This window comes from Malus sylvestris, chromosome 4 (assembly GCF_916048215.2).
Source record: "Malus sylvestris chromosome 4, drMalSylv7.2, whole genome shotgun sequence".
In the NCBI taxonomy this organism is placed as follows: Eukaryota; Viridiplantae; Streptophyta; class Magnoliopsida; order Rosales; family Rosaceae; genus Malus; species Malus sylvestris.
In genome coordinates, this window is record NC_062263.1 from 26,376,061 (window position 1) to 26,388,655 (window position 12,595).

General features: G+C 37.1%; 3 protein-coding genes and 1 long non-coding RNA gene across 5 annotated transcripts; 3 read left to right on the top strand and 1 right to left on the bottom strand.

The window, feature by feature from the left end:
- Window positions 1-1,222: 1,222 nt before the first annotated feature.
- LOC126618272 (rhicadhesin receptor-like) lies at window positions 1,223-2,789 on the top strand. Its single transcript, XM_050286322.1, has 3 exons — window positions 1,223-1,571; window positions 1,694-1,780; window positions 2,230-2,789. The coding sequence occupies exons 1-3, from the start codon at window positions 1,223-1,225 to the stop codon at window positions 2,772-2,774; spliced, it is 981 nt and encodes a 326-aa protein (XP_050142279.1). The 3' UTR covers window positions 2,775-2,789.
- A 707-nt stretch (window positions 2,790-3,496) lies between these two features.
- Window positions 3,497-7,130, top strand: LOC126619531 (glutamate--tRNA ligase, cytoplasmic). The gene is made up of 5 exons (XM_050287927.1): window positions 3,497-3,919; window positions 4,033-4,274; window positions 4,607-5,727; window positions 5,925-6,389; window positions 6,780-7,130. Exons 1-5 carry the CDS (start codon window positions 3,780-3,782, stop codon window positions 6,996-6,998), a joined length of 2,187 nt encoding a protein of 728 aa, XP_050143884.1. The 5' UTR covers window positions 3,497-3,779; the 3' UTR covers window positions 6,999-7,130.
- Window positions 7,131-7,860: 730 nt separating this feature from the next.
- Window positions 7,861-9,723, bottom strand: LOC126619532 (rhicadhesin receptor-like). The gene is made up of 2 exons (XM_050287928.1): window positions 9,511-9,723; window positions 7,861-8,514 (listed from the first exon to the last, which is right to left on the bottom strand). Exons 1-2 carry the CDS (start codon window positions 9,617-9,619, stop codon window positions 7,970-7,972), a joined length of 654 nt encoding a protein of 217 aa, XP_050143885.1. The 5' UTR covers window positions 9,620-9,723; the 3' UTR covers window positions 7,861-7,969.
- LOC126619533 (uncharacterized) lies at window positions 9,575-10,426 on the top strand. Of its 2 annotated transcripts, none has more exons than XR_007622097.1 (2): window positions 9,575-9,713; window positions 10,006-10,426. It is a non-coding gene; the product is annotated as an uncharacterized LOC126619533 (long non-coding RNA). The 2 variants fall into 2 exon arrangements; XR_007622096.1 differs by having other exon boundaries at window positions 9,623-9,757.
- The last annotated feature ends 2,169 nt before the right edge of the window (window positions 10,427-12,595 follow it).

Sequence of the window (12,595 nt, forward strand, 5' to 3'; positions counted from 1 at the left end):
ATATATTTTTACCAAAAAATGTCCCTAATAGGCTAATATATGTAATAATACATGAAAAATAATTTACCTACCTTGTATACAAAAATATTATTTGATTCAAAATATATAATCTAGGTTTTCTCAAAAAAAAATAAAAAAAAAAAAAAAATATATATATATATATATATCTAGGTGTAGTGTGTGTGTGTGTACTTTTTTTATTAATTAGAACAAATTAATTTTCAATAATTTACCTACAAAAAATTATACCCCGTGTGTAATATAATATCTTTTTTTCACTAATACATGGAGAATAATTTTCCCATAACAAGAAGTGATATAATTTGATGTATTATATTGAAAAATATTATGTCATACCTACATTTATACAACAATAAAACGTGCCTAATATATGCAACAATACATGAAAAATAATTTCCCTACAAGTTAGAGAAGCGTTATTTGATTCAAAATATATAATACGGATTTAGTATAATTTTTTTTAATAATTGGAACAAATTAATTTACTTCCCAATTAATGCAAAATATATATATCACAAAAAGGTAAAGTTTTGGTATGATATGGATACAAATAATGCAATACAACAGTTTATATATTTTATTTCACTTTTTCTACAACTTTTAATTTGGAATAAATTTAGGGATTTGGGAAAGTGGCATGGGTGTAAATAAATTGTTTTGGTAGGTCAATAGTGTTTCAATGTGGCTACAGATTTTAAATTTGGGCTTTTATTAGACGTTTAAATGTAGATGAGTTTTTATGTAGGAATCATGAATTATAAGGGCCAAAATCTAAAGCACCCTATTTTTTTCACTAGCGAATATCAATACTTTTTTGTCGTTTTATTAATTCATTTTATTAATTGTTTATTATTTACACACTTTTTTATTCGACTCTGTCTCCCTCCCCTGTCTCTCTACTTTCTCTTCTTCCATATGCTTCTTGTTCTTCGCATGCCCAGATTGCTCCTAGTAAAAATCAAACTTGGTAAATCAAACCAATACTTTCTCTTCATTTCATTTTCTTTCTCTTCAATTCAAACCCATATTTCTCTTCTTTTAATTTCTTTTTCTTCAAATCAAACACAGAAAAATTCCAAATTGTTTTTTTTTTCAATTTACAGAGGCTTCGTCAGATCTGCAAATTCATTTCAATCAATTTCTGCAACATAGTCATCGTCCTCCATGTAGCGTTGTCGTCGTCCTCCTCCCTAGGCTTACGATGACGGCCTGGCTATGGTTATGGCGTCGGAGAAAAAGGTGGAGCGCAGAGGGACTGAATAGGCGGTGGTGGAGGAGCTTCGACATCATCAACAAAGGCCTTGGCCTCCTCTTTGCGCTTTTTGTCGTCGGCGAAAGAAGCCTGACGATGCTTGCTATGCGAGTCCTGGGTGTCACTGGCGACGCTCTTGTCGTGGGACTAGCAGGGAGGAAGGAGGAGGCGAGAGGAAGCTGGGTTTGCTGGGATTGGGTTAGCCATAGTTGGGTTGCTGGGTTTGTGGTGGAGGAGGAGGAGGCTACAAGAAAGAGGGAGGGTAGACGAGAGGGAGGCTATGGGAAAGAGAAGGAGGGTGGACAATGGAATTAATGAAAAAAAAATAGGGGTATTGTTGTCCAAAAAATTATAATTTTGTGTTCCATGGGCTGGAATAAGTCGCTTCAGGGGGAAGGTGAAACCAAAAAAATGACTAAAATTTGTTTCACGGGACAGCATGTCCCAGACAATTTGGCGCACCAAACGTGAGACGAGTGTGTTCTGTCTCATCTCACATACTAAACGGTACCTAATTGTCCCCAATATTTAAACACATTCAGCCATTAAACTTATACTTGAAGTTGATTAAGTAAACCCAATTCATGATTTCTGGAAAAAATTAAGAAAGTTCTATGATTTGATTACCCGACTCTCGTAAAGCGAAGAGCCTCAATGGCTTGGGGTCGCCCTTTGATTAGCTTAATTTTCTCTCACTTTATTATTGTTGAGCCTACTAATCATGTTTCTGCAAGGAGGTTGTAGCTCAGTTGGTTTAAGACCATCCTCACTTGCAGCCGAGGTTCCGAGTAATAAGAACCCTAATTAGCCCCCAACAAACAAGCACATTGATCCACTAATACACTAGAACCTGATTAAAAATAAACCCAATTCATGATTCATGATTTCAGGAAATTAAGTATCAGTTTTAGTATAATTTCTTGCTTAATCCAAGTGAATTGTGGTACATAACACAGCGGTGAAAGTCAATGGATTCGTCTGCAAGGACGCAGCAAATGCAACAGCAGAGGACTTTTTCTTCACCGGACTAGCCAAACCAGGCCTCACCAACAACACATTCGGCTCCTTGGTGACTTTAGCCAATGTCGAAAAAATCCCCGGCCTCAACACCCTCGGCGTTTCGCTTGCCAGAATCGACTATGCCCCCGGCGGAATTAACCCACCCCACACTCACCCCAGAGCCACAGAAATTGTTTACGTTCTTGAAGGAGAATTGGACGTTGGGTTTATTACCACAGCAAACAAGCTCATCAGAAAAACTACTAAGCAAGGTGAAGTCTTTGTGTTCCCCAAAGGGTTGGTTCACTTCCAAAACAACAATGGGAAGAGCCCGGCTTCCATGATTGCCGCCTTCAACTCTCAGCTGCAGGGCAGAGTGAAAATCGCCCTCACATTGTTCGCTGCCACGCCGGAGGTGCCGGAGAATGTGCTGACCAAGACGTTCCAGGTGGGAACCAAGCAGGTTGACAAAATCAAGTCTAAGCTAGCACCCAAGGCCTAGAGGGCCGCTTTTTCTTTGTGTTTTTATAATTTGATGGACTGGGGTGATGATCATTGTATTTTCTCTTTGATTAGTCCAAACTAGCATTTGAGTCCGCACGATGCTGCGGGTTGTAAAATTCTGTTCTATGTATGAAATATATTGAAATCTATTTACATCCATAGCAGAATTTAAAAGTCATCCGAAGTGTTTTTGGAGATCACAAAATATAAATGTTAGTGTAAATGTAGAAAATCTTAAATGCATTTGGGCACAAATACCCCAGAATTCTATAAAAAAGCTGAAATGTTTCTGTAAGTCTTCCAAACCTCTAAAAAAATGGATTGCCGTGGTTTTATCACTAGCTAATCCCATTTTTAAAGAAAATTAAAATAAAAAGACATTGGTCATTCAAATGATTAGATTGTTTTTATTGATCTCAATAGGTGACAATATTTAAATGGTGGAAAAATTGGGAAAAATTAGTGTTGAAGGAAACAAATTTGCTTAAATCCCAAGCATGTAGCACTATAGTCCACTCATAAAGTAGGAATTAATTTCATTTTTCACTTACAGACATAAGCGTAATCACATTAGTTGAAATAACGTGCTCTTCTATATGTGCCAATATCCGACCATTCATTTTAAATAGAGTTATCTATGGCTTCACTTTGCTTTCGTCAATTTTCACACTCTCATTTTCTCTTTATTAAAATGAAAACGAGCAAAAAGAGAAGTAAAAAAAAGAAAAGAAAAAAAAAATGTGAGTGTGAATAGCACCGCCTTCCTGTAACCCAAACCTTCTCTCTCCCACCCACTTTTTTAATTGCGGAAGGAAGATTCTGCGACGGCCCATCAGTTTTGAGTTTTAGGGTTTTAGTGTGCCCACCGAATCAGTTCTGTCTGGATTCGCACATCGTCGCCCTCGTTCGTCGTTTCTCTCTTCATCTCATCTCCTTCGTTCAATTCTAATCCAGCAATCAAGCAACTAGTCCAGGAGCAAAATCTACACCTTGGGTTTTGACGATGGAGGTTAAGGTTGTTTCGTTCCCCGCCGAGAACCCTCCGCTCGCGGAGCTCGTCGCGGCCAAGCTCGCCGGGATTTCTCTCCCAACCGACGCCTCTCTCCCTCCTGATTCCCCTTATTCTTTTCAGTTCTCCAATGGGTAAACCCTAAACCCTATTACTTTTCTCCGATGGTTATTTTTTATATCAGTCTTTTTTTTTTTTTTTTTTTGCGAAGGGTTAAATTAGATGTTGAATGCATCTGTGGATTTAGGTTGAAATTGCATGGAAAAAATGTACTTCTTCGATATATGGGTCGGATTGCGAAATTGTATGGGGAGAATGCATTCGAAGCTGGGAAGATTGATGAGTGGCTTGAGTACGCGCCTGTGCTCTCACAGGGTTCTGCATTTGAGAGTGCTTGTAAGCATTTGGATGAATATTTGGGAAGCAATACTTTTTTCGCCAATCAATCTTTGTCGATCGCGGATATCGCAATCTGGTCCGGTCTTGCAGGTATAGCTTTTGCTTCCCTCACGGTTTGTTGGACGTTGTTTATGATGTTTTTTAGCGTGATTATGAAGAAGTAGAAATTTAAGGACAAGTAACATAAATGCAAGTGCTTTTTGGGTCTTTGGGGCTTCTGTAAGAAGCACTTCTGCTAGACGTGCTTTTATTGCAACCATTGTTAATTTTTATCAAAGGAGGTGCTTTCTGAAGGAGCACCTAGCAGGTGTTTTTTCGATAAAGCGCTTCCATGACCCAGAAGTGCTTTTTAAGTTAATCTATCAAACGTTGGCTGCCAGAAAGGCAATCTTAAACCGGCCCTAACACGTTTTTCTTTGCAGGAACTGGGAAAAGATGGGAGAGTTTGAGGAATTCAAAGAAGTATCCAAACCTTTCTCGGTGGTTCAATTCCCTATTAGCTGGATATGGTGATGCTCTGAATGAAGTTACTGCTACCTTCATCGGCAAGAAAGGCTCAGGAAAGCCAATTGCAGCTAAAGCAAAAGGCAATCAGGTTGATCCGCAGTCAAAGGGTGCAAATGGAGATGCATCTGAGAAAGGTAAAGCAGGAAGCAAACCAACATTTGAAGTAGATCTTCCTGAAGCAGAGGTTGGGAAGGTTCGACTGAGATTTGCGCCAGAACCCAGTGGTTATCTTCACATTGGGCACTCAAAAGCAGCGTTATTAAATCAATATTTTGCTCAACGGTATCAGGGTCAGCTTATTGTGCGGTTTGATGATACAAATCCTGATAAAGAAAGCAATGAGTTTGTGGACAATATTCTCAAGGATATTGAGACTTTGGGTATCAAGTATGAAAAGGTTACCTATACTTCAGATTACTTTCCTCAGTTAATGAAAATGGCTGAGAATTTGATTCGCCAGGGTAAAGCATATGTTGATGATACGCCACGTGAGGAGATGAAGAAAGAAAGGATGGATGGCATTGAATCAAAATGTAGAAACAACAGTCTAGATGAGAATCTTAAATTATGGAATGAGATGATTGATGGGTCTAAGAGGGGTAGGGAGTGCTGTGTCCGTGGGAAGCTGGATATGCAGGATCCAAACAAATCTGTCCGTGATCCAGTTTATTATCGCTGCAATCCAACACCACATCATCGGATTGGGTCCAAGTACAACTTATACCCAACTTATGATTTTGCTTGTCCATTTGTTGATTCCATAGAAGGTATCACACATGCACTTCGATCTAGTGAGTATCATGATCGCAATGCTCAGTACTATCGAGTTCAAGAGGACATGGGACTGCGAAAAGTTCATATCTATGAATTTAGTAGATTGAACATGGTTTATACGCTTCTCAGCAAGCGCAAGCTATTGTGGTTCGTTCAAAATGAGAAGGTTAGTGGATGGGACGATCCTCGTTTTCCAACTGTCCAAGGAATTGTGCGCAGAGGTCTCAAAGTTGAAGCCTTAATACAATTCATTCTTGAGCAGGTAAGACACTAGTCTGTCCTAGTATTATGCATAAAGAAGTTATGAGCTATGCCTATAACAGATGTATATATATATATATATATATAATGCCCGACTAATGCTTCTTATTATGTCCTTAAATTGTTTTTCCTTAATCGGTACTAGTTTGTGTACATTAGATGAAAATTCAATTTATACACTCTTCTGATTAATTTTAGGGGGCTTCGAAAAATCTGAATCTCATGGAGTGGGACAAACTCTGGACTATTAATAAGAAGATAATTGATCCTGTATGCCCAAGACATACTGCCGTCATCGAAGAGCGCCGCGTGTTGTTGACCCTGACCAATGGTCCTGAGAAACCATTTGTCCGCATCATTCCTAGGCATAAGAAGTATGAAGGTGCTGGGGAGAAGGCAACAACATACACAAGGAGGATATGGCTAGACTATGCTGATGCGGAGGCCATCAAAGTAGATGAGGAAGTAACCTTGATGGATTGGGGGAATGCCATAGTTAAGGGAATTGAGAAGGACGAAGACAGAAATCTCAAACTCACAGGGGTCTTGCATCCCGAGGGTTCTGTCAAGACCACAAAATTGAAGCTCACCTGGCTCCCTGAATCAGATGAGCTTGTTAAGCTCTCATTGATGGAGTTTGATCATCTGATAACAAAGAAGAAGGTACGTGCCAATCAACAAATGTGAAGTTTTTTTCCTTAGCGTATTACTAATCAATTAGTCTGTCAATTGTAAAACACCTTGAATTTTCTTTTCGTAAGGATGGGAAGGGAACTTGGGGTTGGGGTAGTTTGTTTAACAGCCTGATGCTTAACTCGGTCACAAAGGATGCTTCATATGTGTACCTTTAATTGTAGTGTATGGAAGATTTCATGTTTGAGGGGGAAATATGCGGAGTTTATCTCCAAAATCATATTATAAGATAGAAATATAAGTGATAAAAGACCGATCTGAGCAAAACGTTTTAGCTAATTCTTTTTTTTCTTCTGCAAGTGATATATGTAATATGTACAGGCTGAGTTACATATTTGTTTTTGTAACTTGTGATTGCAGCTCGAAGAAGATGAGGATTTCGTTGATGTTGTTAACCCATGTACCGAAAAGGAGACTGCAGCACTTGGGGATTCCAACATGCGAAATCTCAAGCGTGGGGACATATTGCAGCTCGAGAGGAAAGGATATTTCCGATGCGATGTTCCCTACCTCAGGCCGTCAAAGCCCATTGTTCTATTTGCAATCCCCGACGGCAGGCAGCAGACTGGATTGAAGTAAAACCTTTACCTTTTTATCGTGTTTTCTACATTGCTGTTCTAGACATGTCTTAACTGCATTATGTATTGTTGGTTACATTTCGATATGGTACTTCTAATTTTTATGGAAATGCAGTTTATCTTTGTGTTTGAACTGGCTGTCGCATTGTTGATTTCCACTCTTTTTTAAGTCTTTGAATCGAACGGATCAAAAGAGAATCAAGAGGAGTGCGGAAGGAGAAAATAGGCGTGCGGAAATCATATTTCCACCGGAATGTAGTAGTTAATACATCGTCGTGGTTTAAACGTTAATTTAAAATAAATAGGTCCATGCTGAAACGTTACCATGATAATTAAACAATAGTTAGTGTCATTAGCTACAACTAATCATGGTTTTAACGCTAAAATATTAACTTTAGGCTCATTTTATCATATCTAACCTTTTAACATATTTAATCATCCTTCTCTGTTCTCATTGTTGTGAAGTGGTTTGTATGTAGTCGTCTTTCTGCCCTTAGAAAACATATTATCCACCTAATCTCCCCCAACCATGCTGATTATTCTTTCTTAATTATTGCCTCCATGCCCTTCTTTTATTGTTTCTTTTTGGATTTAACTAATGGTCCCTCCCAGATCGCTTGGATTCCATGAGTGAATAGAAAGTTGGATCTACCTCAGATCTGATCTAAATCGCCCTAATTTATCCTCTGAATAGAAGTTTGGTTTCAAACTCGGGTGCGAGCGTCTTACTCTAAACTCTTAACTCTTGAAAAGTCCAGTGTTAGGTGAATTTCTAGTTAGAAAGTGGGCAATGTATGAGGCAAGACTTTATTTATGAAGTGAGATTGGTAAGGTAGGCAGCTGATTTCATTTGAAGACTTGAAGAACAAAACAAGTAACCAATTTGGACTAATCAAAGAGAGAAAATACAAGGATCATCACCCCCTTCCATCAAATTACAAAACAAACGCAACACAGAACCGAAAAAGCTCTCTAGGCCTTGGGCGCTAGCTTAGACTTGATTTTGTTAACCTCCTTGGTTCCCAACTTGAACGTCTTGGTCAGCACATTATCCGGCACCTCCGGCGTGGCAGCGAACAACGTGAGGGCGATGTTCTGGGTGCCCTGCAGCTGAGAGTTAAATGCGGCAATCACCGAAGCCGGACTCTTCCCATTGTTGTTCTGGAAGTGAACCAACCCTTTGGGGAACACAAAGACTTCACCTTGCTTAATAGTTTTGCTGATGAACTTGTTTGCTGTGGTAATAAATCCAACGTCCAATGCTCCTTCAAGAACGTAGACAATTTCTGTGGCTCTGGGGTGAGTGTGGGGTGGGTTAATTCCGCCGGGGGCATAGTCGATTCTGGCAAGCGAAACGCCGAGGGTGTTGAGGCCGGGGATTTTTTCGACATTGGCTAAAGTCACCAAGGAGCCGAATGTGTTGTTGGTGAGGCCTGGTTTGGCTAGTCCGGTGAAGAAAAAGTCCTCTGCTGTTGCATTTGCTGCGTTCTTGCAGACGAATCCATTGACTTTCACCGCTGTGTTATTTACCACAATTCACTTGGATTAAGCAAAAAATTGTACTAAAACTGAGACTTAATTTCCCGAAATCATGAATTGGGTTTACTTTTAATCAGGTTCTAGTGTATTAGTGGATCAATGTGCTTGTTTGTTGGGGGCTAATTAGGGTTCTTATTACTCGGAACCTCTGGTGCAAGTGAGGATGGTCTTAAACCAACCGAACTATAAGCTCCTTGCAGAAACATGATTAGTAGGCTCAACAACAATAAAGTGAGAGAAAATTACGCTAATCAAAGGGCGATCCCAAACCAACAAGACTCTCCGCTTTGCGAGAGTCGGGTAATCAAATCATGGAATTTTTTTTTTCCAGAAATCATGAATTGGGTTTACTTAATCAGCTTCAAGTATATGTTTAATGGCTGAACGAGAAAAATTATTGGGATGAGGATCCCATCCGGATCCAAATGATGGGGATTCTAGGAATTCTCATATCCTAACCGTTCATCGTATATCGTTTGATCAGAAATCATTTGAATTTTATTATTTAAAATTAAACACAAATAGTACCTGACAAAAACGAACCGCACGATATATGATGAACGGTTAGGATGTGAGGATCCCTAAGACCCTCACCATTTAAATCCGGATGGGATGCTCATCCTAATTCTTGGGGACAATTAAGAACATGATTACCAGACATAAACACAATAAAGTGAATAACCAGCAAAAAATTATAAATAAAAGAAAAGCTAAGAATATTAACACAGCAAGTTACAGAAAAGAATAAAGAAAATACCAAATCTCTCCTGAAATCATTATAACATGAAAAGTTGCCAATGAACAGGGTCAACTTGTAATTTGCAATAATTGAGGGGACAAAGAAAAAGTGGCAACTTTTGTTTTTTCTTTCTTTTTCTTCTGTTCTTTTGACATGGATTTCTGTGTTCACTTTTAGCACTAGAATACTGAACCACTGGAAATATAGATGAAGAAGAAGAAGAAGAGGAAGTTACCGGCGGTGAGGTCGGCGACGCAAATGTCCTGAAGCATGTCGGGATCAGCGGCAGAGCTGCCGAAGACGGTGGCAAAAGCCACAAGAAAGAGAGCAAAGACAGCCGCCATTGGTGGTGGTGCTAATTAGAAAGAAAATGCGGGTTAGTGCCAAAGAGGAAGAGAAAAGTTTGGATGTGCGAATGAATACGAAATGATTGGTCGGGTGAGTATTTATAGCAAAGGAGTAGGTGAATGTTGAAGCCTTTGGTACGTATTGTGGTAAATATTATAAGAAAACTTAGAGCTGTTTGGTATCGTATTGAAGAGTTTCGTTATTTTTCAAAAATTAATGTTAAGGAGATTAAATTTATAGAAAAATTTGCAAACAAAATAACATGTCAAATTTAATAATTTGCAAACATCGGGGATAGCAAACCTAACATGTGTTTCAAAAGTACTTGCGTTACTTCTCATATTATTAAGTGATCTTACGGTGAAAACTTAATTTTTTTTAGGAATCAAAGTAAGTTGTCAGTCTTGTAAACATGAACTCTAACGACAACAAGTGCTCCACGCGATTTGCAGAAATCGGTTTTCATAATTGAAACTGTTGCTGAAGCTGGTAATATTTGTTGTCGATATTGTGAGTGAAGGTAAAGGCAAAGCATGGGGCATGCCCCGAAAGCTACGTCATGACATACGAGTCCTTGAGGATCTATCTGTTTCTTGAGCAAACCGTTGACCCCATTTACGGCCCTTTGCGCCTCCACCGGATCTTACCCTCTTGTCTTTATTTTTGTTTATTTTTAGTATTTTTGTCTCTATGCATCTTTATTTATTCTACTCGTAATTTAATAAGTGTGTATAAATTTTTTATGTATTATTTAATACGTTTTTGCGATATTTTGTAATGAGAATTAATTGTTACGTAGCAAATATTCTACCTAAATTTTAGAGCATCTTTAAGGGAGATGTCAAATTTTAAACATCAAAATGATATTTGATGGCTTAAGTGGTAATTTGATATTTTGTACAATTTTTTGCTCCGCCTAATATGCTAAATAATAAGTCATTCTATACTTTTCTTTATCTATTTGTGAGGTCCAATTATTAAGACAACCAATCAAATACTTGAACACAACACAACAACATTTATTATATATTGCATTAGATCCCTTAGAAAATCATTTAATAAATTTTACAGCAAAAGACTTTGTCTTCAATTTACTCAGTGCCACGTAAGAAATTGAAAGCTCGATTGAAGAGAGTCTGTTGCTATTTTTTACTGTTATTTGTCTACTTGGCAGTTTTAACATCTCTTTTAAAGATTCTCTTAGCAACCTAAATATGAAAAGTGAGAGAAATCACTTATAAGAGAGTTTCTGGAATACTAAGGTTCACACTGTATTGTCATCTCGAAGCTTTTTATTCATTCAATATGAGCTAACCCTAAATCTTACTTTGTTTTTTTGTTTTTTATATAAACTCAATGACATATGTAGTGACACATCATTCAGATGAAAATAATTTGACGATTATGATATTATTGCTTTGAATTTGACCTTTTAGTAAGTTTTTGGTTCCCAATAAGCAAGTTATATTTTTTTTAATACATATGGTATTATCTACACTAAAGAGTAGAAGAGTTAGATAAATCTCACAATGGGTTAGTTATATTAATTTTATTCAAATTCACATTCGACCGAACATAAGATCTCTCACTTACAAGTTAAGAAAAATACGACTAGACCATAATACTAAATGACTATATTTTTTTTTTCATTATGTTGTAGTTTTGTTCCAATAGATAATTAAGTAGGAGGGTTTTCAATTCATGGAAGGGGATGGACCTGATCATTTGAGTAAATACCAAGTAAAGGTTACGAGCCACCTCATTCTATTATATTCTATTCTTTAATTGACCATTTAACTTCAATGTGATGAGTCGATAATATCGCCTTCTTTTTGACTTATTGTTTTACACTCGTTCACTTCTTTTACTTTCTCACAACTGATATCGACATATAATATACTTATTAGTAAATATTATATATATATATATATATATATATATATATATATTTTATTTATATATTTATTGGTCTGTTTTTATGATATTTTAGCATGTTTTATTGTTATAAAAATTAGTGCAAATGTTATTTAACTTTTCTTAATTTTTTTTAAAAGTAACACATGTTAGTTTTTAATTGGACCAACCAAAATGATTATGTATGTTCGACCAAAAAAAAATTGTCATGAAGTTGAACTTCAGTAATTTTGTCATTAGTTGTTCTTAACCTTACAAAAATAAATAATTTGTCCTTTTGTTTTTATATTTCCAATTAAGTTGGTACAACTGAAAATAGAAATTTAAAAAAAAACATGGATAATGGGAATCAAGAATATGGACATATATCTCCAAGCAAATAGGACAATCGATTTTTTTTCTTATAATAATGTCATTACAATATATCATAAATGATAAAAATGTTCTCCTGATCATTTCGTGACCATGATCAAAGAATGCATGGTCACTCATCATTAGATCTGATATCATGAGTTGTATAAATTTAAATGTGCTTTCAATATCAAATCCAACTCAACGCGACCATGTAATATTAGTCATCACGTGAATTAGACGAAGTGACTCTCATAAATAAATTCTAAAACTAAGCGTTTTGGCAAAGGATACAAGTTTATTCTTTAAATAACTTGACTCTGCTAAATTGGTTAGGTTGCAATTGCTAATGGAATACTAGGCAAGAAACCAGCGCAGTATCATTCTAGAAATCATACAACCAACATCACTTAGTGGGATAAAACTTGGTTATTGCTTATGAAGGTTGCAATTGTTGTCTCCTTTGGTTGAGTTGTTAGAAAGTATGGAAAGCTAAGAGTGGCTCTATCCTCCAACCTCCAAAGTGGGCTTTCAAAAACACCTTTATTTAATTTAGACTCCATTGTTTTAGGGACAATCTCTACTTTCTTCTTCTCAGAATTTGACATGTTTTGGAGGTTGCTTCCTGCAAATGGCTTTTCTGTTATCTGTCACACTGTTTTCAATTGCACTAGAATGTCGTAACTTTGGTTGGTTGGAGGGTCTCC

Bases quoted from the DNA above. Each gene is read 5' to 3' on its own strand.
- LOC126618272 (XM_050286322.1), top strand. From the start codon at position 1,223: ATGACGGCCTGGCTATGGTTATGGCGTCGGAGAAAAAGGTGGAGCGCA. The intron at 1,572-1,693 runs GTGGACAATGGA...AAAATGACTAAA, and splicing joins CTATGGGAAAGAGAAGGAGG to ATTTGTTTCACGGGACAGCA. The intron at 1,781-2,229 runs GTACCTAATTGT...TACATAACACAG, and splicing joins CTCATCTCACATACTAAACG to CGGTGAAAGTCAATGGATTC.
- LOC126619531 (XM_050287927.1), top strand. From the start codon at position 3,780: ATGGAGGTTAAGGTTGTTTCGTTCCCCGCCGAGAACCCTCCGCTCGCG. The intron at 3,920-4,032 runs GTAAACCCTAAA...CTGTGGATTTAG, and splicing joins TCTTTTCAGTTCTCCAATGG to GTTGAAATTGCATGGAAAAA. The intron at 4,275-4,606 runs GTATAGCTTTTG...TTTTCTTTGCAG, and splicing joins AATCTGGTCCGGTCTTGCAG to GAACTGGGAAAAGATGGGAG.
- LOC126619532 (XM_050287928.1), bottom strand. From the start codon at position 9,619: ATGGCGGCTGTCTTTGCTCTCTTTCTTGTGGCTTTTGCCACCGTCTTC. The intron at 8,515-9,510 runs GTAACTTCCTCT...TAAATAACACAG, and splicing joins CGTCGCCGACCTCACCGCCG to CGGTGAAAGTCAATGGATTC.